At 48.9% G+C, this 26,324-nt stretch overlaps 1 protein-coding gene across 2 annotated transcripts in view; it reads left to right on the forward strand.

Moving 5' to 3' along the window:
• Positions 1-1,718: 1,718 nt before the first annotated feature.
• SLC24A4 (solute carrier family 24 member 4) overlaps positions 1,719-26,324 on the forward strand; it is a gene marked incomplete at both ends in the record, with an annotated part of 127,549 nt that continues 102,943 nt past the window's right edge. For both annotated transcript variants that reach the window (XM_080940825.1, XM_080940826.1), the window contains 2 exons: positions 1,719-1,848; positions 4,105-4,215. In XM_080940825.1, the coding sequence (XP_080796951.1) occupies positions 1,719-1,848; positions 4,105-4,215 (241 nt within the window). The remainder of the gene's footprint in view (positions 1,849-4,104; positions 4,216-26,324) is intronic.

Here is a 26,324-nt window from a genome sequence, read left to right on the forward strand (position 1 = left end):
ACAGGCTGTCCTTAAATTCAGGGTTCCTTGAAAGCAGACACGGGGTCTTAATACACCTTGTTGTTGTTGTTGTTGCTGCTGTTGCTGTTGTTTAGTTTCTTGGTTGGATGGCACTTGGCACAGAGCCCACACATGGTGGGTATGTATTTATTTAATTAAACAAAGTTGGCTTTGATCCAAAAATGGTTTTAAGTGAACTTAACCCTTAAATCAGAACAGATAGAAACCGACAGGGACATTAGAAGAGTTAGAAATCCTTCCTGATAAAGGTCCCCCCCCCACACACACACTTATTTGCACCTGGATGACACCTCCATTGCTCTTCGGAAATTTCACTGAGCCCACATTTTAAAAGCGGTTTACACTAGAGAGCCGAAAGAAGGGAGGTGGAAAAACAAACCCAAACCAGAAAGCCTTGCGAAGCTGTAAGGTTGCAAAACATCAAAAGCTCCCAACTGTTGGCGGCGGAGCCACAGAACTGCGGGGTTTCTCCCTCTGTCAGATTACCAGCGTTTCGTAGGTCTGTGTTGCGCCCCCCCCCCCCCCCACAGGTCCCTAGTTAGTCCAGAGATCCTGGCGGCAGGAACCGGTCCCGGCGGGCGTCGGTTGGCTTGGTGCAAGCCTGTTTGTTAGCACTGAGCGAGCAATTAAGCTGCTTGTGCATTGGCGACCTCGGGGTGGTAGTGGTGACCGCCTTGGGTCGCTGGGGGGTGGGGGGTGGGCTCGCGGAAACCCGGGACCCATGCGAGAGCCCTAGAGAAACCCTGGTTCTGAGAGTCCCTGGTGATGCCATAACCTGTTCCACCTTACAGCAACCACAGATGCAGAGGACTCATTTTGGCTCCATAGGGCTAGAGGGAGAGAAAGTGGGGGTAGGCAAGGAAAGGGGATTATATTGGTCAGTAGTTGGGCCTCCCTTGGGGGAAGGGAGAAGCGCACAGGGAGAGCGCCCGAGGGGAGGTGTACACGTGCAAAGGGGGGGGGGGATGAGAGGCGGGCAGGAGGGAGGGGAGGAGTAGGGAGGCGAGAGCAGCTTGCGGGAGGCGCCACGGCTCCGCAGACGCAGGCGCTGGCCGCCGAGGAGCCAGAGAGAAAGTTCCCGGGGACAGTTCGCCCGCGGGAGGGCCCAAACTGCGGCCACTGGCGGGGAGGGTCTCGAGTCCCACGAGCCCTGCGTGTGGTCCTCCTGCACGCACTTGGCTGCCCGGGCCCTGCTTTCAGAGAAGCAGAGGAGCCTCGCGGGCGGGCAGCCGGGGCGGCCGAGGCTAAACTTGGACGAGGAGGATGCTGCGAGTGGGCGCGGCGGCGCGGGGCGCGGGGGCGCTCGCCAAGCACTGATCGCTCCCGGCGGACTCCGAGCGCGCCGGGGAGCAGTGGGCAGGTAGCGGCTCCAAGCGCCCGGACTGCGCCAAACCGACCAGCAGGGCCGCCAGCGCCACCGTGCAGGCGTCGTCTCCTCGCCACGGAGTCATGGTGCGAGCAGCGCGCACACCCCGCGCGGAACTCTGAGCCCCGGCCGTGCAGTGCACCCCCTCCTCTGGTATTCCCATCCGGGCTCCCTGTGCCTGCCTCGCTCGCAGACCATGAAGCTATCTCCCGGAGCCCCTTGCCTCTGAGCTGCGCATCGCCCCGCCGCAGCCCCAACGCCGCTGGGCCACAGACAGCGCTCCAACCCTTGAAGCTCGGGATCTTCTTCCAGGGACGCCAGGCGTACGGAGATGGCGCTCCGTGGACTCATCAGGCAGTGCAAAGTTCGCCGGAGGCGAGAGATGCTGCCGCAGCAAGTTGGCTTCGTGTGCGCTGTGCTGGCCCTGGTGTGCTGTGCCTCCAGCCTCTTTGGAAGCTTGGGTAGGTGTGGGAAAGGATGTTCTCCACCCGAGGAGTTGGGGGGCTTCAGCTGGGACAGCTCTGGCTTCTTCTCTGTCAGATTGGTCCCCAGGGTTCTCCCTGGGGTAGTGCTCACCTAGGAGTGCTTAGCCACGCGCTGGACTGTGGCGACGGTTCCACGAACCGCTCTAGCTCCCTGGGGGTTCGGGACGCGGCTGTAGGTGTGCTCCTGGGACCAAAGCCTGCACCACGCGCTGTCCCTGGAGTGTGCGGGCAATGGGCAACTCGTGGCAGCCCAGGGGTAGATTCTCCCGCTTTAGAATGTGTGAGACTGAGCGGCCCGCTTTCCTGTTCTGCATAGCTGCAAAGATTGTGCTCCACCCCCTAGAGACCCAGATTCTCTGGCTGGTCTCTGCTCTTCCGCTTGCACCTGCTCTGATCCAAGTGCCTGGTCCTCCCCAACCTTAAACAGAGCGAGGCAGTCTGTCCCCAGGGAGATTGCTGCCATGTTCCAGCATCCCTTCTCTCAACTCTGCTTAATCCCCACAGAAGGGGGGGGGGGTGGCTTGCAGAGCCATGATCCACACTCCTCCAAGCTGAAGGCGACTTGGGAGTCCGTTAAGACATGCAAATTTCAGGCAGAGTGGGGAAAGGGAAGAAACTTATAAAATATATATTTCGGGGTGATTTGGGGGACCCGATTAGCTTTTTAAAGAGCGTTTACTGCCTAGATATTTCAGAACTGGGTGCTGTGAACATTTGGGGTGCCCTTCTCCCCTGAAACCCGTGAAATAAATGTTGTCAACTTAGCCAGAGGCACAGGAGGGAGGGCACTGCTTTGAGTGATTAGTAAGGCCATTAACATAGTATCTTGGGATCACTAAGAGATCTGTACAATGACTTTAAAAGCAAGTGAGACCTGGTTAAATTTTTAAAAAGAAAAAGAGACACTACTCTCTTTTAATCCCCAGACTGTGATTTGGGGGTAGAAGGCTAGAGAGTGGCTCGTTTCTAAAGAAATCCAGAAAGTTTATTTTTAACATCTCCATAGCCAGTGCTTTGCAACTGGCCAATTAAACACAAGACAATAACAAAACGTCTAGAGAGGCTGTGAGGTGTAGGCATGCTGGGATGAGTGTTATCCAGCCGAGACATGGACTTCTGGACAGGCAAAGAGTTAAGTCTGAAAGCTAGAACTATTTTTATTTGCTAGGTCAGGAGTTAGCTTTCAGTGCTACTGTCTCCACTCAGGGGCATCCATGCCTTCTCTGATATGGCTCCGTGTGACCCTCTGGACCACAGCATGATGACCTGGAGCTTGGTATTATAGGCTCTCAACCTACTGAACCCGAGTTTCATTTCGACCAAACCCTGGGCGGTGTGTTTGCACACCTAACCATGTACCATCAGCTGGCTGAGCACACAGATTTAAGCATCCAATTGTGCGGGTCACCTGAGCGAGTTCACTGAAAGTATTTAATGCTCCGAATGTAATCTTTTGTTGTGTGGAGGAGAGGTGGAGGGAGCTGAGACCAGCTCAATCTTGTCCAAGGTCAGATCACACGGCGACTCGTGTGCGACTGGAAACAATGGATTAGATTCAGGAAGCAGTGTAGTGCTTGTAAGCAGGTGACAGTGTGTTGCTGATGACTGCAATCACTCACTACAGGTGGCTCTAAATAGCCAAACCTGAGGCTAGACAGATGTCTCCGGGTTAAGGGCGTGCACTCCTCTTCCAGAAGACCTGAGGCCAATTCCTAGCGGCCTCTTCAGGGTCCTCACAACCACCTGTAACTCCAGCTCCGGGCAGATCTAACTCCTTTGGCCTCTGCGGACACCTGAACTCATGTGTAAATCCACTCCCCCTCACAGATACGTTTATCTATCTATCTATCTATCTATCTATCTATTTATTTAATGGTACAAATAGCGTTTATTCAGGGCATGGGGAGGGGAGTTAAGAGGGTGGTAGAGGCAGAGAGAGAGAGAGAGAGAGAGAGAGAGAGAGAGAGAGAGAGAGAGGGAGAGAAGAGAAGCCAAGGCCAGACATGAGCACATGGAGAGAGAGGGAAGAAGGAAATGGGGAGAAGAGGGGCAAGGAGGGGGAGAGCAAGAGGACAAGAGAGCAAGAGCCAGATACATTTATAGAAGAATAATAAAAACAGGTATTCAGTGTCTGTGCCCAACCTAGCTAGATGCACGGGGGCAAGGTAATTTTTGAGAACTCAAGAATCGCATTGACCTGATAATATCTGTGACTTTTCTCTTCCAATCCAGGCCACAAAACAGCTTCCGCTGGGAAACACGTTCTGCCAGACTCGTGGCGAAACAGAAAGTTGATGGCACCAATAAATGGGACTCCGCTGGCTAAGAACTGCACAGATCCTGGTAAGGCACTGTCTCCCCTGCCCTGCAGTCATTTCACCCCAGCTTGGGTTTGATGCTTATGTGGACAGATCCAGTCAATGCTGGAAAAGATGGTCTTAGGAACCTGAGTGAGAAAGGGGAGCTAAATGGCGTTGAAATGAAACTTATAGACATTCGTCAGCCATGCTGCTAAGCAACACAAGAGCTTTATCCGGCAACTACGAAGGTTACATTCAAGAGTCTAAAAATGTTATCTTTTGTTCCAAAGGCATTATATTTTCTTTGCTCTCTTTGCTCTTTGGCTTTGCCCTGGTGTCTGTCGTTTCTCCCTTTGCTCGCCATGAGCATTTGATGGTCTCCTTGGGACAAGGAATCCATAGCTTGTGGTGGCTTTGTGAGCCACCAGGATGGGAGCACTCCAGGCCACTGAAGGGAGGACTCCAGGTTAGTTGCTGGGCCCTTGGGTAGGTGGGTTGTGCTTGTCCTGGGAAGCTCTTTTAATGTTCCTTGCTGGGGTATCTGGGGTGATAGGGTCCCAGGGAAAACATCTGATCCATCCTGATGCATGCAGGCTCCACTTAAACCAGCAAAACAGTTCTCAGGAGGAGGGAGAGTACTTGGTGGCTGCTGCTCAGGCCTCTCATAGGGCAGGTCTAGGCATTTGCTCTGGATCGGTCTCTTGGAGTCTTTGTGAAGAGAAGGCAGTAGGATGAAAATCTCAGAAGCCCCGAGGGAGGAGGAGACCTTGTCACAGATGACTTTTCTACTGACTTGCTGGGCAAATCGCGCAGTTTTCTGGGATTTCTAACCCGTGACGTGGGCAGAGTGGTGCTTTCGTACTCTGGGTTGTTGAAGAATCAATTCATGTAGGCTCTGCAAAGGGCTGTGTGTAGGAGATGGAACTGCCGGTCCAAGAAGTAGGCTTGGGTGCGGAGCTCCAGGCTTCTAGTGTCAGCCTCTGTAAGGCAGTGTCTCCTTAGATTAGGGAAGGTCTATGGTGGAGATACAGATGCTCAGAGTCACACAACTCAGTAGTACCGACTCATCCATGTGCTTAGCTGTTTGAGCCAGTGCTTCTCAACTTGTGGGTGGAGACCCCTTTGGGGTGTTGACTTTTTACAATTCATAACAGTATCAAAATTACAGCTACAAAGTAGCAATGAAAATAACTATGGTTGGGAGTCACCACAGCACGAGGAACTGTATTAAAGGGTCACAGCGTTAGGAGGGTTGAGAAGCACTGATCTAAGCCATCTTTCTGTTTTTAGCGCCATGAATTTCTCTTTCCTCAGAGGCCTTCTAGAAGGATTTTCGAGTGTGGAGGAATAGTGAGGACTTTCAAAGCAACATTTGTAATTCCCACTGAGCCTGGACATCTAGTCCTGAATCATCCCATCATCTTAGTGAAGGCTGTCATTAACATTCCAAAGACATCATTACCAACACACACACACACACACACACACACACACACACACACACACGTATACATACTACCCTGCCTCCTGGCAAGGGGCATTACTCAATCACGAGCACATGTTAAGCCATGGACTTTAAAGCATTGTGTTCTCTCCCACAGGAAGGACTGGCTTTGTCTACTTGTAGAGAGAGAAATGAGGGAAAACATCCATGTTTTTAGCAGTAATTAACACTCAAATTACACTTTGTGCTGACTATATCCATAGTGGGCCCAGCAATAGAAGGGTCTCAGTGAATGGGATGGCATAATAAAACACGTCTTGACACAGAGTGGTCTTTGTGGTGTTTTGCAAAGATGGGGACATGAATGCCAGTTCAGTGGCTCCTGAGGGTCTCAGCTCCTGAGTTAACTGAGTTCTGGTGCTGTCTTAACCACCCTTATTGCTCTGGCAATGCATCACAACCAGGGCAACTTACAATGAAAGTGTTTAATTGGGCCTACAATTTCAGAGAGTCCATGACAGTGGAGAAAAGAGAACAGCTGAGAGCTCACATCTTGATCCACAAGCAGGAGGCACACACACATACACAGAGAAAGAGAGAGAGACAGAGAGAGACAGAGAGAGAGAGAGAGAGAGAGAGAGAGAGACAGACAGATAGACAGACAGACAGACAACAGACAGACAGAGAGGTAATGGCATGAATCTTTTTAAATCTCAAGTCCAGCCCGTGACACACCTTCTTCAAAAGTCTACACCGTCTAATCCTTCCCAAATAGTTCTATCAATGTGGGGACCAAGTATTTAAATATTCTGAGTGAATGATCCATTCTCATTCAAACCACCCCAAGGACCATGCCTTTTCCATTCCCACACCCATATCTGCCAAGGTCAGGTGGGGGTTCCCTTCCTTCCTTCCTTCCTTCCTTCCTTTTTTTCTTTCTCCTTCCCTACCTCTCCCTTCCTCCCTCCCTCTCCCTCCCTCCCCTTTTCCTACCTTTTTTCCTCCCTTTCTCCTTCTCTTCCTTCCTCCTCCCTCCCTCCTTCCCTCCCTACTTCCCTTCCTTCCTCCCTTCCTTCTTTCCTTCCTTTTTTCTCCCTTTCTCCCTCCCCTTCCTTCCTCCCTCCCTTCCTTCTTTTCTTCCTTCTTTTCTCCCTTCCTACCTCTCCCTTCCTCCCTTCCACTCCCTCCATCCCTCCCTCTCTTCCTTCCTCCTCCCTCCCTCTTCCCTCCCTCCCTCCCTTCCTTCCTTCTTTCCTTCCTTCCTCTTAGTAAGCAGTTGCTCTTGCACACAGACTGCAGAGTCCCAGCAGTTACAAGGGGCAGCCTTTGCCATTAAGTAGCTTACAGCCAAGTAGAGTGGACAGAATCTTGACCCAGAAAAGCCATGTAACAGTAAAGGATCACAGAGACTTTCAGTCCTGTAGAAGACACTTCGTTTTTGGTATATCCAGAAGGTAGTCATAGATATACATGAAGTTGGCTCTTGTTTCGATGACAGAAACATTCCCAGCTGAGTTTAGCAAACAAGGATTTGCTTGGTAAGGATTTGCATTAGCTTGGTAACTGGAAGAGTGGGCTCCGAGGTTGAAAGGTGTCTGTAACTCAGCTTTGCCCAGTCTCTAGGACTCAATTGTGTTCTAGCATGGGAAGATGGTCACCAAAAGGCCACTCCTTCTTATGTGTTTTGCCTACAAGTATGTCTGTGTGAGGCTATTGGATCCCCTGGAACTAGAGTTACAGATGATTGTGAGCTGACATGCTGGGAATTGAACCCAGGTCCTTTGGAAGAGCAGTCAGAGCTCTTAACCACTGAGCCATCTCTGCAGCCCCAAAGGCTACTCTTATGTCTTTGCTGGCTCTGGTGGTTGCAAAGAATGTATGTGAACCCTGAAAAATGTGCTGTTAGCTTGGGTACTTGGCCACATGATGACCCTAAGTTAACTATGTGGTACAGTGAGTGGTGGGTGCTGGATTGTCTTAGGTATCTGGAGTGAGCAAACAAAGCTGCTTCCCCAACATCCACCCAGTGGTCATTGTGCACCTGGGGGTCAGTGTGCACCTGGGGGTCAGTGTATCTGGGTACCTGAAGGTTAGCGTTGCTGGGAATGTGAGCATCAATGTGGTCCAACACCTGGGTGTAAGTGTGACTGACACCTATTGGCCAATGTAACTGGACACCTGGAGGGCAGGTAGATGCTTACCCAAAGCTTTCATCCTGGGTTGCTGCTATGATAAAGGTGGACAGGGGCTCCAGGTTAGAAGTTCAGGAGTGTGGCAGAGTCCATACATAAGAAGTGTTTGCAAGAGGAAGTCAGAGTTGCTGCTACCAAGGCTGGGGCCCAGAGGTTCATAGTGGGCCAATCACAAGCCTACTAGGAATATCGTCTCATTCTCTCTCCTACTGGAACAGAGTCTGCATCCTAACAAGGTCCCCAGTGAGTTGTGTGAGCACTGCCCTAGACTGTTGCTGGACACTTGCAGGTAGGCGGCTGATCAGTGTCTGAGTGTTAGGCTGGAGGTGTAGAGTCCTTGCCTACTATGCACAAGGCTCTGCCTTTAATCACCCCAGAACTGAAAAAAATCACTTGTGAATGTTTAGTAAAAGTTAAGACTTGGTTTAACATAGTACTTTTCCAGTGTATTTGTTTATTTATTTTACTCATAGGGAAATAAAAATAATCACTTGCTTTTGGCTGATGATATCTATAAAAAAAAATCATAATTTTCCCTCAGAGATTTGAAGGCATGATCTGGACTCCAGGCCCTAGATATCTCTTTTCACAGTCTAGACCAGTGGTTCTCAATCTTCCTGTGACCCTTCCTGTGACCCTCATGTTGTGGTGACCCCAAACAATAAGATTATGTTTGTTGCTACTTCAAAACTGTAATTTTACTGTTATCAATTTATTTATGTTATTACAATTATGAATTGTAATGTAAACATCTGTGTTTTCCTATGGCCTTAGGTGACCCCATGAAAGGGTCATTTGACCCCCCAAAGGGGTTGTGGCTTATAGGTTGAGATACCCTTGTCTAAATAGAGCAAGCAATACAGAAGGCAGGAGGTTTGGTGTGGCCCAAACCTATGCAACAGTAATGAATGGTAGGGACCTTGAGTCTGTCACTGGCTGCTATAACAAAATACCTCAGACTGGCTGGCTTAAAAAATGCTTTCTCATAGATCTGGACATTGGGAAGTCACTGATTTTTCTGGTGTCTGCTTTAGAGAGAGCTGCCTTTGCATGTTCCTATGATAGCAAGAAACATAATTAAGCTTCCTTCTCTTTCTCTTCCTCTTCTCTTCTGCCTTGTCAACCTCCTCCTGTTCTTCTTATACTCCGTTATAGGAACCCCACCATCGTAGTCTCCTTTAAACCTAATCTCTATCTCGTACACCCAAAGGCCTCCAAATACTCTCATCTATAAGGTTGTGGCTTCAACATAAGGATTGGGACCATGGAGCTCATTTAATCCATTGAAGGAACCAAATTTCCAAGGCCTCCTTTGGAGGTAGCACTTGGAGGTTTTAAGGATGGTTCTTCTCATGCCTGGCCTGCAGGAAGAGACACTTCCTGGGAAATGCAGATGCCAAGGCCTGAACTGGAAATCAGAGCCAGTTTCAGGAGCATTGCACGGCAACTTTTAAGGCTCTGGCCATTGTGACCTCTCTGTCCTTTTGTCTTATGGGTTTCCGCTCATCATTGCAACATTCTAACGGTTGTGTCTGTCCACCCAGTCCTAAGTAGACCCCCAAACCAGTGGCTGTCACAGTGTCTTGTTTCAGCTCCTCACAAGTATCCATTCTGCCCATTGTCATATTGCTCACTGCCCTGGAGCACATACAGCGAAAGCCTGGTTTGCTGTCTGAAGCCACAGTGTGCGTTTCAGCTTTCCCATCTGCAGCATGGGATGCAGGGATGATAACTACATCCGGTTCACAGGCTTACTAAGATTATACACACATTACCATGCATCAGCCCTTAACGTGGTGTTTGGTGTGTAAGACATCTTCTACCCTGTGTTATAGGACAGTTATACACTTGGGTTTTCACCCACCATGTCTGCTGATGAAATAGAGCTGGGGCCTCACAAGCACTGGGTGGCCATTTGATGGGGCTTGCTGAGTGTGAGCTAATCATGCCCCTTACCAAGCATTTACTTGTGGGAGCAAACATTTCTTAGTTTGCTGTGTTTTATCCCTGGGGATTTAGGCAGTTTATCTTGGAACATTTTTTACATAGAAAAAATGTTTACTTCCTACGTTGGTTTGGGTGTTTGTTTGTTTGTTTTTGTTTTAAACTGTTGGGAGCAAGCCTTCTCCTGTCCTTATCCCCACCCAACCCCACATTTAAGTTTGAGTGGGTACCTCATTTTCAGCTCTGCCACCCTGTGCTTTTCTGGCATTCAGCATCTTTAACAAGTAGGTGAAGGAGGCAGAAGGTGGGTTTGTTGTTGCTGCTGGGGGATTTCAGCCCTCCTGCAGAGTTTTCTGAGTTCTGTTGAGGTTCCCTCTTTGTGAGTGTGCATTCTGAAATACCTGGTGGCTGTGTGTCCTTGGGAGGAAGGCTGGGAGGAGCAGGCTGAAGATGTAGGGTCTTGTAGCATTTCAGGGGTGCAGAGCAACTGATGTAGGAGGCTCTGGACGGAGGATGCCTTGTAAACCACTTGCTTTTGTGACTCTGCCCTTGCTTTTTTTCTGTACTGGGTAGAGGTGGAGGCAGGTGTGAAGGAACGTACGTGGCAGCCTGGGTAAGGATGGGAGGGCGTGCCAGCGGGAGTTGGTACACAGCTGGATCTGGCAGAGATGAAACCATTGCTATTATCCCTGCCATAGGTCTCATAGGTGCCCCGTGCAGGAGTCAAAGGTGCAAAAAGCACGAGAAACCAAGAGGAGGAGAAAACCAGAAGTGCAAAAGGAACATCAGGATTGTGTGGGGAGGTGCCAGGGACGGCTACAGGGACAGAGCCGTGGTAGATCCAGCTGAGGCTGGCAAAGACAGTCATTTGTCATCTAAACACCCACCTTCTGCTGCTTGGAGGGTGGAACGAGGTCAAATGGGTCCAAGTCTTTGGGAGGCAGAAGCCTGAATTCTAATGTCAGCAGTACCAAGACTCACCTGCTGGCACTTGGGGCTTTTTCTGCCTCTTCCAAAAAGAGGTTGTACTGTCTATGTGCTTCCAAAAGATTTCCAGAAGCTGGGAAAGGCTTTCCTTGTGTCTTCGCATCTTGGAGGTGGTGGTTTGTGTGGTGAAATCAGGCCTAAGGCTTGAGCCCCAGCTTACTTCTTATTGGAGATATGACCTTGAACAAGTTATGTAATCTTTAAGTTTCGAGTTTTCCCTTTTGTAATGAGGATAATAGAAGTTCCTACCCGCTAGGCTGCTATGAGACTTAAGCCACTTGACAGGTGGAATTTTTAAGTGGTACCCAGCACATTGTAGTGATGCCCTGGGGCACACTCTGAATACACTCTATCTCTTCTTCTGAGAACTCTTTACAAAGGAGCTATAATGCTCTTGTTCTAGAAGACCAAAGCCACCCAGAGAACAAAAAAGCAGAGAGAGGGAGAAATACACTCAATAATTATTTTCTAGAGGAGTTTGAGGTTTATATAAAAAAATTGAACAAACAACAAAAACAAAACAATACGGAGAGCCACGTACCTGGTCCTGGCCCTCCAGCAGCTCACGCCTAGCTATTCACACCTAGCTTTAGCGTGTTACATTTGCACACATGGACTAATATTCATACGTTGCTATTAATCAAGGTCTGCAGCAGACTTCAGCATTCACTTCCTCCTCCCTTCGTGGGTCCTGATAGATGTGGGTCCGCCATTACTGATTTATACTAAATGATTTGGCTGCCGTAGATGTCCCTCCTGGAACCAGCTTATATAATGTGGACTGGGAATGTGGCTAAGTTGGTAGAATACTTTCCTAGCTTGCCTGACGCTCTGGGTTCCCTCCCCGGCACTGCACAGAACAGAATGTGGTGGTACACGTCTGAATCTTAGCACTCAGGAGGCCGCGGGCAGGAGGAGCAGCAGTTCTAGGTCATGCTTGGCTCCATAGCCAGTTCAGAGCTAGCCTGGACTATATGGAACCCTGACTTTAAAAGGAAGTGGAGGTGGGGGCGGGGGCTGGAGAGCCGTTAAGAGCACTGACTGCTCTTCCAGAGGTCTTGAGTTCAATTCCCAGCAACCACATGGTGGCTCACAACCATCTGTAATGGGATCCGATGCCCTCTTCTGGTGTGTCTGACGACAGCAACAGTGTACTCACATACATACAACAAATAAATAAATCCTTTCCAAAAAGGAGTAGGGGAGGGAGGTGTTGAGCCTATATCCTGATCCATAGTTATAGTAAATGGGGTAGAACAGACAAATTAGGTAAGTGAATCCATTCTCACTAGATGCCCCTCTGAGGAACGAGGTGTGCAGGTCCCTGCTAGCAGCAAGCATCAGATTGCTTTTTGGTATGTTTCTAATACTGATTTGTTTGCAATCAACAAGCAGTTTCCCCCATTATTCAAACCACTGGGGCCATCTGCAAGCAAACCTTTCTCCCCGCTGGGCCATCTGCTGCCCCCTGACAGGCAGATCCTTCATTCCTGACTCCACTTCCCGGCCTCCCACAATCCAGAGCGCGCCCACTCGGCTTCCTGCTCAACTCTGAGAAGTGTTCCTGCCCGGGTTAAAAATGGAAATGATTGAGCCATGTGCTGCCACGGGAAGGAGCAATCAATCTCGACATGCGATTCCACATGGGAGTCACAGACTTAAGATGGGGATTTTGTGTTTGATGTGACCCATTATTAAGGAAGTACTGGAACATAGCATTTCATATATATATATATACATACATACATACATACACACACACACACACACACACACACACACACACACACACACACACACATATATATATAAAGACAAATCAATCAGCATGCTGGATTCCTTCAGTGTTTCTCTTGGGAAAGTTGGGAATATCCTTTTCAGAAAAGGAATGTGAGCCCTCCCTTTCCAAGTGGGACTGTGTCCTGTTGGGTTATAGTCCCTTAGCTTCCTTTGATACTCCCATAAAAGCACAGCCCAAGCCCTGTACTCAGAGCAACCGCAACACAATACTCATTTCAAGATGTCCGTCTGCCTGCTTGGCTCTGTACAAAGCTCTGAGCCCAAAGGGACCCAGTCCTTGCTGTAAAGGGGTAGAGACTTGAAGGAAAGAGCTTGCCCTCAAAGGGACAACGCAGCATGGAAGGACAGCTAAGCGGACGGTGCTGTCGCTGCTTTTGCAAGTCACAGCATCATGTCCATACCTGGAGGAACGCTTACCAGCAAGCCAAGCCTCACTCCATGGCTGTCCCAGGGGAGAGAGAAAACAAACAGCAGCCAGGAGTGCTGGCTCAGTTGTGAGTAATTAGGCTTCAGGGAGTTATCAAGCAGTTAAGGTGAGGTCAAAGCAGATGACTTTGATTTTAATATTTTGTAGCAAAAGGGGTAGGGAATGGGTGTGTATATGCCATGGGGCCAGGATGACGTTGCCAGCACCCCTGGTAAGTCAGGAGAGATGTGCATCCCAGTTCATTGTCTATGCTGGGCCCATGGAGGAGAGCTCATGGCAGCCCGCACATGAAATGAAACAGACACTCGCCAGTCTTTCAACTCCGTGAGGACAGGGACCAGATGCACTTTGCTCTTGCCTCTGAGACTGAGGTATAAACTCAGCTTAGAGTGAGTGTATGGTAACTGGCTGCGTGGACCTCTTCATTCTGTACCCCACGGACATAGCCTCTCTCTCAGCTATCTTGTCTAGATTGTGGATCCCATAGGGTAGGAAAGGAACACTCATGAAGGGGAAGTTGAGGATTAAGAGTATAATTCTAGAGGCAAGCCTTCTAGTCCCCAAGCTCCGAGTTCTGAGACCTTAAACTCCAGTTACCTTCTGGCCTGAGGAAAGGGGCAAGGTTGGTTCCCTGTGTGGATGTCTCAATATAGCCTCACGACACTTGTGTGTGTGTGTGTGTGTGTGTGTGTGTGTGTCCCTTCCTTACAAGGCTGTGAGTACCACATGTTCGTATGAGAGATGTGTTTGAGTTTAGGCTTTATTTTGAGCCCCACACCCTAACCCGAAGAACGGATACCCTGCTCTAGTGCTTGCTACATTTTCCTTGGAGAGCGGAGGCAGCTATATTTTGCCGAGATGACCACAAGACAATACAGACCGTGCAGTGACCAGGCCCTGAGTAAGTCTGCTCTAAACCTGGGACCTTCTATGGTTCACGTGATCCCTGAGGAATGAAACCGGAGCTCAGAGACCATTTGGTAAGCTTTGGCACCGACTGCCTAGGTTTTGTAGAGGACACTGGTTATCTGAGCTTTGGCTTCCTGGCTGTGAAATGGGCAGGATATGCTGGCACAGGCTATCCCTCAGGCTTCTGTGGCCTCAGTGGGAAGTGTTGTGTGGACGATCAGTTTCTTCCCTGCAACAGAGAGAAGCAATTCTTTGGGACCGTTCAGAACCAACCCCTTTATAACTAGGGTTCGGTGAAAAGGGGCCGCCTTGTGTAAAGCAAAGACCCCTACTGATCTCGTGTCTAACCGGAATGGAGGGATTAAAGATCATTTGAGCCACACCTGTGGCCTGTGGGGGTGCTGTATGAGGCCCCATGCAGCCAACGATAGCTATACAATCCTAAATTTATTTCAAGCATCATGAAGGGCAGAGGTGGCGGTGGTGGTGGGTGCTGTGTGTATATGTGTGTGTGCACAGTTCTTGAGTGTGAACTCTAGATGGTAACATCATTCCCAATGTTGAAAAGTTAGATCCACCTGCTAGACTGTGTGCTTGTATGTTAACCCCAGTGTGTCCACCACTGATAATCTCATCCAAACCACAGATGTCTGACTTTCAGTTATGGGATCCAGACCAGTGAGAGCTTGGCAGATCCCACACCAGCTGATTCCATACAGTGACATGTGCTTACTGAGGTATGCTACATGCATGTAAAATTGCCCCGAGGAGGAGGCCCCCTGGGTCATTTCTTTGGAGTAAGAAGCCATCTTTGTGTTACAATACAGCTGTAGGACTCATGTTGACTGGGCTGGCTTCCTAAATATGAACCCTGCCTCCAGGGAACATCCTCCTAGTTAAGAGGGTAGAAAGCTAGGGAACTAACCTGTAAAGTGCACACTGCTACACTCATGGTACAGTCCTCCGTGTCAGGGCCATAGAGAGCATCACAAAAAAGGAGGGACGGAAGAGGAGGAAGGCAGACTTTGACGCTAAGAGGGCAGGCACTGCTCTCAGACCTTGTCACTCCTGGTCACTCCTGCTGTAGGGTGACATTCTCATATCCATATTTCCAAAGATGTAAGTTTAGGTACATGGAGGCCAAATGACGTCTCCAAGGTCTCTAGCTGAGAGCTGAATCCAAGCATCCTGAGCATAGCCCCTTAATGTTCTGTTTAATATGCTTCCTCTGTCCTGGGTTTGACAAAAGGAAGTGAACTTGGAACTACTCTGCGCTACTGTAAGGAAATTTAGGCAAAGAGAGGAGTCTTGCGTAGGGCACCATTAAATAGAGTGAGATGTGCAGAATCTGTTGGGTAAGATGGGAGGTAGACTTGTCAGCTGTACCACCGGTGACATCTGTGGTCCATACTGCTCTACCCTCTAAGATGGGAGCACAGGACTCTCCCTCCCTTCCTCCCTCCCTTCTTCCCTTCCTCCCTCCCTTCCTCCCTTCTTCCTTCCTTCTCTCCCTCCCTTCCTCCCTCCCTCTGGGAAACCCTAATACACCCTTCATTCTTTGTTTTCATCAGGTATTTGTCACAGGGAAGAGAAAAAAAGTGACGGTCTTTTCCCCAAGCACACGCCCGAGTTTTACCTTATACTACAAAGTGTGCTTCCGACAGACATCCCCTGAGCATCCATGTCAGGACACTGAAGGATGCTGCAGCTAAGGAGAGACATCCTTATCCTCAGGTCGGAAAGATAAGCTCAGCGTATCTTCATTCCCCAGAACCTGGTCTGGTGTGGCTGGGAGGTTTCAAAAGGATACAGTGGTTAGCTATCCTTTGCTTCAGATGGTGGTTGTCTAGACAGATGGGGTGATGGGACATTCTTGATGGTGGGTCTAGGGGCTCCAGAAACAGGAAGGCCAGAGAGACCCAAGGGTAGGGGAGATATTTTCAGCTGGCTTAGCTTTGCCTCCCTGCCTATCTTCACTGTTTTCCTCTTCACTGTGACAGGTACCTGATGAATCACAGTGTGAACTGCAGCTGGTCATATTGCATCTGCCCCCCTGACTAATCCTCTGTGCTGCCTCCAAAGTTGGGACCCTGCTTACTTCCCATCATGGGAGGTTTAAAGAGCAGAAAAGATCACTGTTGCCCCCTACGCTGGGCAGATGGGTGGGAGGTTTGGGGATGGTTGAAGTGCACTCTCATGAGGCAGTATTGCGAGAGGAGCATGGGTTGTTCCACCAGTATGCTCCTGCCACATCCATTTCCCGTGGATGTCCAGCTTATCATTCCCGAGGCATCAGGCATCCTGGAACTAGATTTACAGGTGCATGCTGGGAACTGGACTTGGGTCCCTACAAGAATAGGATGTGCTCTGAACTGTGGAGCCTTCTCTCCAGACCCACTTACTATACTCCTAATGCCAGCAGGCTTTACTTCCATAGTTCTCCCCTCTCCCCCCAAGACCACTGTGCAGGGCCTCTTAGAAGCAGTATTAGAAGCCCTTAAAACCACAAGAGAAATCTAAACAGGACAGTGAAAGACCTGTAGCCCTTGCCGTGAGGATCTTGCCTATCAGGGTTCTCATCTCTGCATCTTCTGCCTCATACCACTGCACTGCTAAATCTTTAAGGGAGGAGCTGGTATGCCTCAGTAGAAGAATCCATCACGAATGTGTTTTCGGGGAAAGGTGGCTGCAATCCTGCCCATTTGTGGGGCCTGGCAGCCATTTGTCTGAACCTATTTGGAGATGAATTATTTGGGGAGAGGGTTCTCTGACTCCTTACTGAAATGTCTTCATGGGAGTCACCACCTCAGAATGCCTTCATCCAAGGGAAGCCTGGTTCTAGAGAGGAGTAGAAGTTCCCCCAGAGGCTCACAGGTAGATTGATGGAATGATTTATGAACGAGATTAGTGAGGCTAAGCAGCTCTGGCTGAGGCCCCATGCAGGAAGGCTGTGAGAGAGGGCTCCTGTCCCTGCCTTAAAAGATTCACCTGGAGTCAGAGCCAGCACCAAGGGAATCATCAAACCTAGGAGAAGCAAAACCAAGGGTCAGTTTCTTTTGCTAAAAGTGCCTCAGAAACTAAAAGCCAGCTTCTCAGTCAGCCTCCCAGGAAACCACAGGGGAACCCCATCACCCAGGAGGCTTTGATCAGCCAGGGAAGAGCATGGGGATTTATTAGGGGGAGGGAACCAGCAGGGCAGGCTAGCCACAGCACTGTATTTTTTTACTCTGAAATCTGGGGTGATTCCTCTGTGGGCCCCGGAGTGGGTAGACTCTGCAGAGAACTGCTTTGAAATCCCTTTGATCATCTAAACCTTGCCTATGTGTTTCTTAGCTGGCAAAGATTTCCAGTTTGGTGTATTGTAACAAGAAGCTAAATTACTTGGAAGCTTTGGCTAATCCACATCATTAGGAAGAGGCAGATCTGTGTGTGTGTGTTGGGGGGGGGGGTTGGTGACGCTCAACAGGTTCTTCATTTGCAGGCCGCATACTGGGAAAGATATTGCTGTGGCCTCCTCCTGGCTCACCATGCATCCTCAACAACTACAGGGTCAGGGGAGAAGATGGCCAGGGTGGCTCGTGGAGGGGAGAGACAGGAAGGCAGCATGTCTCACTAGTGGACATGGCTATCTTGCTGAAATGTAGATGTAGGATATCTGTACTTCTGCCCAGCTCCCAGATACACCAGGGCTGCCTGTCTGAAGGTCAGCCTCACTTTGGATAGTGGCAGGATAGTCTGTCTGCTCTGGGTCTGTCTGTTCCTGGTCTGTCAGTGATCTGTGTGGCCTTGAGCAAGTTGTTTGGCCTCCTTGACCTTCTGTCTCTCCCTCAGTGGCTCGCAGGGTTTGCTTGGCATGGGTCCTGGCAGCTTATGCCCACTGGCTGTTGAGCTCTGTGACCCACGCTTTGCCGGGGCTCAATGGTAGACGCTGGTTGCATGGAGTTTACTCTAGTATATGCCCCAAGCTTCCCTGAGACAAAATCATAGATTCAGCCTTTCTTGGTGACAGGACCACAATAATATATATTCAAGGTTCTGAGACGTTTCACAGTCAAGAAACCTTTAAAGGGTAAAAGTAGACGTTCTGATTACAGAAGCACCTATAACAAAATTTGCCACTTTAACTGTTTGAGGGTGGTACATTCACATTCCGGTGTAACCGTTTTCACCTTCCATGTCCGTTGCTTTTCATCTTTGTAACCCGAAATTTCGTGCCCAGGATCCCCATTTCCCTCCCTAGCCCATGACAGCTGCCTTCAGACCCTTATCAGTACAGTCATTTAATATTGACCCTTCGGTGCCTGGCTTCCCCCATGTAGTATACCGTCCTCAAGAACCATTTATGCTATAACAGGTGTCAAAAATCCCCCCTGTGTGTGTGTATGTCGGGGGCAAAGGGTGTGTATGTATGTGTGGCTGGTCTGTAACTCCCTAAGTGAATGAAGCTGGCTAAAGAGAACCCCAGGAGTCCACTCACCTCTGCCTTTCCAGAACCGGGATTATAGGCCTGTCCTTGCCACAGCATCCAGCTTTTAATGTGGGTTCTGGGAACTGAACTCAGGCCCTCATGCTTGTAAAACAACCACTTTCTGGTCTGAGATATCTGTCCAGCCCCTGAGATTTCTTCCTTTCTCTGGTTAAATGGTATTTCACTGTATGCACAAACGACATTTTGGTTATTCATCTCCCGATGCATGATTAGTTGTTTCTATTTTTTTTTGTTCTGAGTAATACCACTGTGAATGTGTATATGAAATAGGTTTGCCTTGTAAAATGTTATAAACTTAATATCAAACATGTTTTTTTGGGGGGCGGCGGTCAGGAACACAGATCCTTACCTGAGATTCTTGGCTCTGACTACACTATAGAGTCATCTAAAATACCTATGCTAGGTTCTCCTGTGAGCCAACTGAACCAGGACGCAGGCATTTCAGTCTCCTGGGTGATGTACTGAGGGCCCCAGGTTGGGAGATGCTGTCTGGCACAATTGCTAAGGCTCACATCTATCAGCAGTCTAAGGTAAGATCAAGAATTGGGAATAACTGAATCCCAGGATACTCTGTGTGGGTCTCCTGTGTGGGTCCCCCTCATCCAGAGCCTCTGCCTGCCTTGGAGTTCTTGCCACAGTCTCTCAGGGATATAGGGAGGCAAAGATGGAGCTAGCAGGATTAAGGGATGGATGGATGTCATCACAGCCTTTCCTCTGGCTCCCAAAAGTCCTCCTTTGCTAAGGAGTCTGGGAGGGTCCTGTCTGATAGAGGGAACCCAGCCAGGGATGGGTCTGTATCCACATGAAGTCACCAAGCAGATGAACATGATAGGTTGAAAGCCAGCACCCACCCTGGGATTCACTTCTGTTACTGTACTGGGACCAGACTGTACTATATGCAGGTCTGGCTGCAGCTTCAACTTTTTTTTTTTTTAAATATAGATGATAAGTTTTGGTTTGTAGAGGCTCTGAATGCACCCAAGTTCACACTCCTCAACCAGGATGGTAGTGTCTGCTGTCACTTAGAATTCAGAAGATCAGAGTGTCTGGCCTAGCATTTCTGACCACACAGTCCATGCTTGTGAATGATGCCCCCTCCCTAGAGACAGGGATTTACCTCAACGTGGTTTAACTCCTGAGCCCCTATTTAGTGTTGGCATCACCACGTCTGAGCTCACTTTGGTGAGATGTTTGAGAGTGTGGGGAGTAAGTTCAGTTATCACTTTTGTAGCATGGGCCTTGATAGAAACAAACGAAAAGACTGTTTCTGTTCTAAGTGAAGTCTTCTGACTTGATTGCCCCTGAGAGGTGTCTCATGCTGGGGTCTTTTGTGACGAACCCACCCAGCATTTACACAGCAAGTGCTAGATCCTCAGCAATGTTTTGCCACATCCTCTGGGCACTCTGGGGACATCTGTTTCCTGGCTCCCTGAGCACAGTTTGCAGGAGCAGAGCCGGTGAACCCATGGTAACAGGGCCCATACATTCCCTTCAGACTTAGTAACCAGTCCTCAGGCAGGCTGCTGAGCCTGGGGATGAGCTAACCCCCCTCCAGTACAGTGTGCCTAACCACAGTGACAAGGGACAGTGGGGTATGGTTATCATTCCTTTTTCATTTGGAGGGAGTGACCATTGTAGTTTGGACAAACTGGCAAAGATTCCCAGAGCTGGTTTCCTCCACTGTGATGTGTGACGTCAGAGGAAACAGCTAAAGAACAATAGTAAAGGTAATGACTGGTTCTCAACGATGATAACCCCCTCAACAGATTTTGATGGGGACAAAAGTCAGCCAATCCTATACTTGTGAAAGAAGAAAGACCTGGGTTCCACCCCCAGAACCCAAATTCTAAAAAGCCATAAAACCTGTCTCCTTTTAAAAATTTTAAATTGGCTTTTAATTCAAGTTTTAAAACTTAAATTTAAAAATATAACTCGGTGGTACTGGATTGGCTTAGTACTACCCAATAACAAAAATCTTTAAAGGAGACAGGTTTTATATGGCTTTGTAATGACTCCAGTCTCTGATTCCTGCTGGCAGATCTGGCCTCCCCTTCATGTATCAGGGTGCTGCATGTGTGTCTTCTTACAAATTCCATGAAGCAGGGACATTGCATTCTTGGTGAGTGTGTGAGTTTGGGATCCCGGGCTGGCGGGCCTAGCTTCCAGGGCCGTGGGGCTGCAGGCATCAGGACCTGTCACTTGGCACTTGGCTCTGAAGCCCTGAGCCACTGTTCTTGGCCCTGCTCAGCTTTCAGGTGTGTAGGCCTTGTCCAGTATTTCCCATCCTTCCCTTCTTGCCTTCAGATAGATAAGGTCAGGATGATGTAAGGAACATATGACCTCCCCACCCCCAAGAGGCCAGGAGGAAAGCATTCTTGTATGCTCACTGGGATTTGGTGATGGCCCATCTTCCATCCCTCTTCTGCAGTTGGAAAAGCTATTTTTGTGTGATTGGGTGTTTTGCCTGCAGGCATGTCTATGCACCATGTGTATGCAGTGCCCACAGAGGCCAGAAGAGGGCCTTGATCCCTAGAAACAGCACTACAGATGGCTGTTAGTCACTGTCTGGGCTCTGGAAACAGTATTCAAGTCTTCTGGAAAAGTAGCTCGTGCTCGTAAATGCTGAGCCATCTCCAGTCCTCCAGATAATTTTTTAGATAAAATATCTTTTATCTACTATTCGACAGTTCCATACGTGTAAACAAGCTTTGATCAGGTGTACCCCAAGTGCCCTCTTCCCACTGCCTTGGGAATTCCCATCACACTTTCCCTTACAATCAGGTCTTGAGCTCTGCCTTCTGCCTGCTGGCTGTCAGGGAACTGGAGGGCCTGGTGTCTCTTTTCAGGAGAAGTTGGCAGACAGTAAGGAGCGCCTACAGACTTATCAGACACTTACTGTCACTCTCCATAGGCTTGAGTGATGCTTACTTTCCAGAACAGCTAATCCCGGAGGGAGGCTGGATTCACCAAAACAGCTCAGCTTCTCTGCCTCCTAGGCCAGTCAACTTCTATGCCTGCTTCTCTCCCACCTCTGGGGCTGAAGTCTGCTCAGGCATCTGCTTCTTTATTCGTTTGTTTATCCAAGAAATCCCAGCACTTCTGATGTAAGTAACAGTTCAGCAAAGGCAGAGGGATAGAATAAAGCTCACCCCTAGGAATGCTCATCGAGATGGGAAAGAGGGGCAGATCTGACCTCGTGAACATCGTGAATGGTGTACCTGCTCAACAACCCCTCCCCACCCCCCAACACACATAATCTCTAAATCAAATGGAAGACTGGCTCTCCGTGAACTCATCCACTCACTAAATGAGCATAGCTTTAATGCTCTGTGCAGATGCCTCAGGTAAAGAGATGGGCCTCCTGTTCGGGGCTCCTAACTCGTCAGCTGATAGGAAAGTTAAACCATGACGCACCGTCTGAGACATATATGGATGGAGTCATGGGTCTCTGTGTATGTGCGGAGCAGAAGAAACCATTCCTCAAGCCAGGGGAGCAAGAAAGTTTTCCTTGTCTCCAGGAGGGATTGGCCTTGAAGGTAGGGGTAACTTCAATACCATGAGAAGAAACACAGACCCCCCAACATCCTGGTGGCTCATGTGTCACCTGCATTGACTTACTGCCGGCTCTACTTATACAGGTAGAAAGGGTCCAATTCAAAGACTGGATCTTAGTCAGAGTAACATAGATGTGGCAGCTGCCTAGGGGTAGATGGCGGTGAGGCTGGTTTCTTGCGGGAGACAGACCCTCCTCAGACTGGCAGGGAGGATACGCTGGCCCAGTGTGCACTCTGGCTGCCCTACCAAGTGTCCTAGCATTGCCTTTATCCCAAACTGAAGCCTTTGTACAATAGCAAGAAGCCTAGGGAGCCATGCCAGGAGTTGGGTGGACTTCAAGTTCTCTCTCTGCTTTGAAACCTCTCAAGGTCCCACCGCTATTCTTATTGAGAGGATGAAGGTGTGAGGGGCCGACTGAAGTGGATGGGATGATGGCTGTGAGGGGTGAGCCCTTCAAGGGCCCTGGACCCCATAGCAAAATTCAGGTATCCATATGTAGGGATCTCATTGGCTGCCCTTCACATCCATCAGCAGAACACCACCAACCACCAGTCTCTCCTCATCTAGAAGCATCCTTAAGAGAGTGGACTGGGCCAGGCATGGTGGTACCTCCCCTTCAAAACATGCAAAGAAGTGTGGAGTGTGCTGCCTGTGTGTGTCAAAGCATGGCTCTGCCATCTCCCACACCAGCCCCCAGCAAGCCAGCTGTGTGCCTCAGTTTCCTTATGTGTACAATTGGGATGAGAGCTTAAGGGTGATGCTTAGTGAGGGGTGTGTATGTGTGTGTGTTTCTGGAGCATTCCTTACATGCTCCAGGCACTAGAGAGAAAAGAGTGAATATAGCCTTTGCTTTTGGGGAGTTAGATTTACTGCAAGAAAACAGAGAATAAAATAAATATGCAAACAAGTAAATGCGTATCTTGTGTCAGCGATAATACCGTGAGGAAAACAGTGGATAAGGTGGTGGTTACCAAGGTGAGTTTGCAGGGCTCTGCTGAGATGTTTGGGAATGTCTCTTGGAGATTATTGGCACCCAAAGAGTGAGAGGACTGTGTTGTTATCTGGCAGAGAAGGGGATCATGTAGACTTTGCACTTCCTGTGTCTGGCCAAGGGACAGGAATTGTGACGGTCCTGAAGGGGCCCATGCTGGTCTGTTCCAGGAGTGGCCAGCACAGAGGGAACTCTAAGAGCATCATAGGTCTCTACATTCATGACATGTCTAGGTTTCCTAGTGTGTGCAGTGTTCTAGAAAGTACTACAGCCACGTATGATGAAGGTTCCCACCTGTGACCCTTGGGAACCTGGGGCTCAGGAGAACATTCGTGAGTTCGAAGCCAGCTTGGGTTACCATTAAGACTCTGTCTCCAAAAACATAACTCATGAATCAGTGCTAGTCCCCGGGAAAGGGTGGCTGAGGTCAGGATGGGAGCATCTCCCAGATGACACATCAGGATAAAAGCTGAGCTCAGGAGAGAGAGGTGGCTCACCGCTGAAACCATCCCCTTAAAAATGGAAAGGGTCTGTCTTCCAGCTGTGATTTGAAACCACAATGGCTGCTCGTGGTGGTGATGTCTCCGTTGAAAGCAGAAAATTATCCTGAAGGTCATGAGCTTCATGGTCATGGTATCTTGGGCTGTGGTTCTCTTTGGGAGTTTTGGAAAGCCCCTGGTTCTCAGACCCATCATCATCCTGGGCAAGAAGCAGTCTGAGTGAGTGGTAAACTTCCCCCTTGGCCAGAACATGTAGCCATGGTTAGGAACCACTGAGCTGGGCTGGGTTGGGGTGTAACTACCCTTGTTTTAGAAAATTCTGGATAGGCAGGTTCAGAATCATCTCTGCTGAGATGAAGACCTTGGTAAGTATAGCCTCTAAGTCAAGGTTGCCTAGGCTAGCCCATCTGGGTCCTGCAGTCATGTACTTTATTCATGCAGCTGTGCAGATCTTTTTATCTTTGTAACCCCCTGAAACAAGTGTCATAAACAATGGTGATGCTTTATGAAGAGATCCACTCATAGTAAAAAGGCAAGGGCACACTAATCCCAGGACCCGTTATCCCAGAGTGCTGTAGGGTACTGATGTGATACATTGTGTGTGGGGAGGTCCTGGGTGTGAGTGTATATGTATGTGCATGTGTATGTGTACAGGTGTGCATGCCTTTCTGTGCACGAGCAAAGAACAGGGGAGGTCAGTAGATGAAGTGTTCCATCACTTCCTACCCACCCTATTCCTATGGGACAGGGTTTGTCACTCAATCTGGAGTGACGTTGGCAGGCAGCCGGTCCCAGTGGTCCTCCTGTCTCTGTCCCCTCCCCCACCACAGCAGTGGGGTTGATGGCATGGCCTCACGGTCATGCCTGTCATTTGACGTGAGGACTAGGAACTGGAACTCTCTTTCATGTTTGTACAACAAGCAATCTTATCCACTGAGCCATATCTCTATCCCCAACCTTATAATACTGAGACAAAAATCTCTCACTGGGACTTAGAGTGTCTTGATCAAGCCTGTCTGAGCATGACTTCTCCACACTGGGGCTTGCATTTGACTTTTTACCCTACTGTCAAACCATTTGGAGCTATTTGGATTACAAAAAAAAATCATACTTTTAGGGCTGGGGAGACAGCTTAATGAATAACACACTTACAGAGAAAGCAGGTGGACCTGGAATTGGGCCTGAGTAGGAAAAGGTGACAGATCCCAGAAGCTTGGTGGCCTGTCAGTCTAGTTTGGTTTGTGAGTTCCAGACCAGTGTGAGAGCCTGTCTCGAAGTACAAGTGTGTGGTGCCCGGGGACTTTCAGATGAGTGTGCATTTGAAACACACACACACACACACACACACAGAGAGAGAGAGAGAGAGAGAGAGAGAGAGAGAGAGACACCCTTTTGAAGAATTATGCCTTGTGCTCAGCTATCTCGTTGTCAGAGTGGTTCTTATTTTAAAAAGAATAAATGTAGCACCAGAGCTTCGTGAGTATCCCTGCCATCCCCAGAGGAGCATTTGAGCAGAAGAACTGACTCTTCAGGAAGAGCCCCCGTCTCCTTATTCATGAGATGCCAAGGAGAGCATCGGTACAGAGTCACATTTGGATTCATTAAACTGAGTTAAGCTCTGAGCAAGTGACCTTGTTCTGAAACACTTGGCAATATTTTTATACTGAATTTTGCTCTACCCATCAGGGGTCAATCAACTGTCTCTGTAAAGAGAGCATGGACTATATAGTCAGCAGCAGCCATTCATTCAATTTGGCTATTCTAGAATGAATATGTAAAAGAATGCATCGCAATAAAACTGTATTAACGAAGGGCTGAGGTCATGAAGCTAATTATCAGTTCTCAGTTTCTACAGCCTGGGGCTCCTTCTCACCATCAGAAATAGAACCAGCCACTGACAGCTTCAGGGTTGACCATTGCTTCCTTCTATGCGTCCACTTTCTCTGGGAGAGTCAGACTAAGTCTTCAAGCATGCCCTTGTGTTTCTCCAAGTTTTATTTAAGAGTTGTTTTGGTGAAGGTTTTTTCGAGCCTGGGACCACTGAGTTGTGGAGTCTGATGCTTTTAAATATCAGGCATTGCTTGCAGTGAGTGATCTGTGGGAGTGGAGAGACAGGATAGAAGGCAGACTATGCCAAGGGTGGGTTATGACCCAGCCACAAGGGGACAGGCCATGGTGACAGCTCAGGGAAGCCCATCAAATAGATCATCACAGCCTTTCTTCCAGGTAGGAAGGCTGGTGTAGGGCTGGCTTGCTGTATCCTGACATCTCCCCCAGGTTCCCATTATCTAAGGAAAATGGCTGGCAGGCATTCCCTGAGAACAGAGGGCATTTTCCTTGTCTGTCTCTTTAGGCTGAACTTTTCAAATTGAGCTAATTGCTGATTCACCCACAATTGGAAAAAAAACAAACTTTCCTTTTCTTTTGTCTTTCTTACCTCTATTTCCCGATGGCAGGGTTTCTTAAAAATTTCAAGACACTGTCATAGGGTGTTGACATTGCAGTGAAGACACATTTAGAAGAGCTTTAGCTGTTACTCCAAGAATGATTTATTCTGAGTCAGGGTCTCACTGTTTATCCCGTCTGGCCTATAGACCAGGATAGCCTAGAACCTGGAAAGATCTGCCTGCCTATACCTAGGAATAAAGGTATGTGCTACCACATCTGGTGTGAATGTAAGCTTTTGTTGAAATTTTGGGGACCTAACAGCCAGGAAGGGTGACTAGAGCTTGTAAATTACTGCCCCCATTTTTAAATGCCACCTGTAGCTGAGACCCTTGTTGCCAGCATAGCGTCCAAGAGCTTTGCAAATGAGCATCTTCCTAAATGGAAAGTCTTGTGGGTTTGAGGACGGGGGCCTTGCCTCTTCACCTGGGAGACACTGGACAAGAGGAACCTAGGGGCTGACCCACAG

This window comes from Micromys minutus (genome assembly GCF_963924665.1).
Source record: "Micromys minutus genome assembly, chromosome: 1".
Lineage (NCBI taxonomy): Eukaryota > Metazoa > Chordata > Mammalia > Rodentia > Muridae > Micromys > Micromys minutus.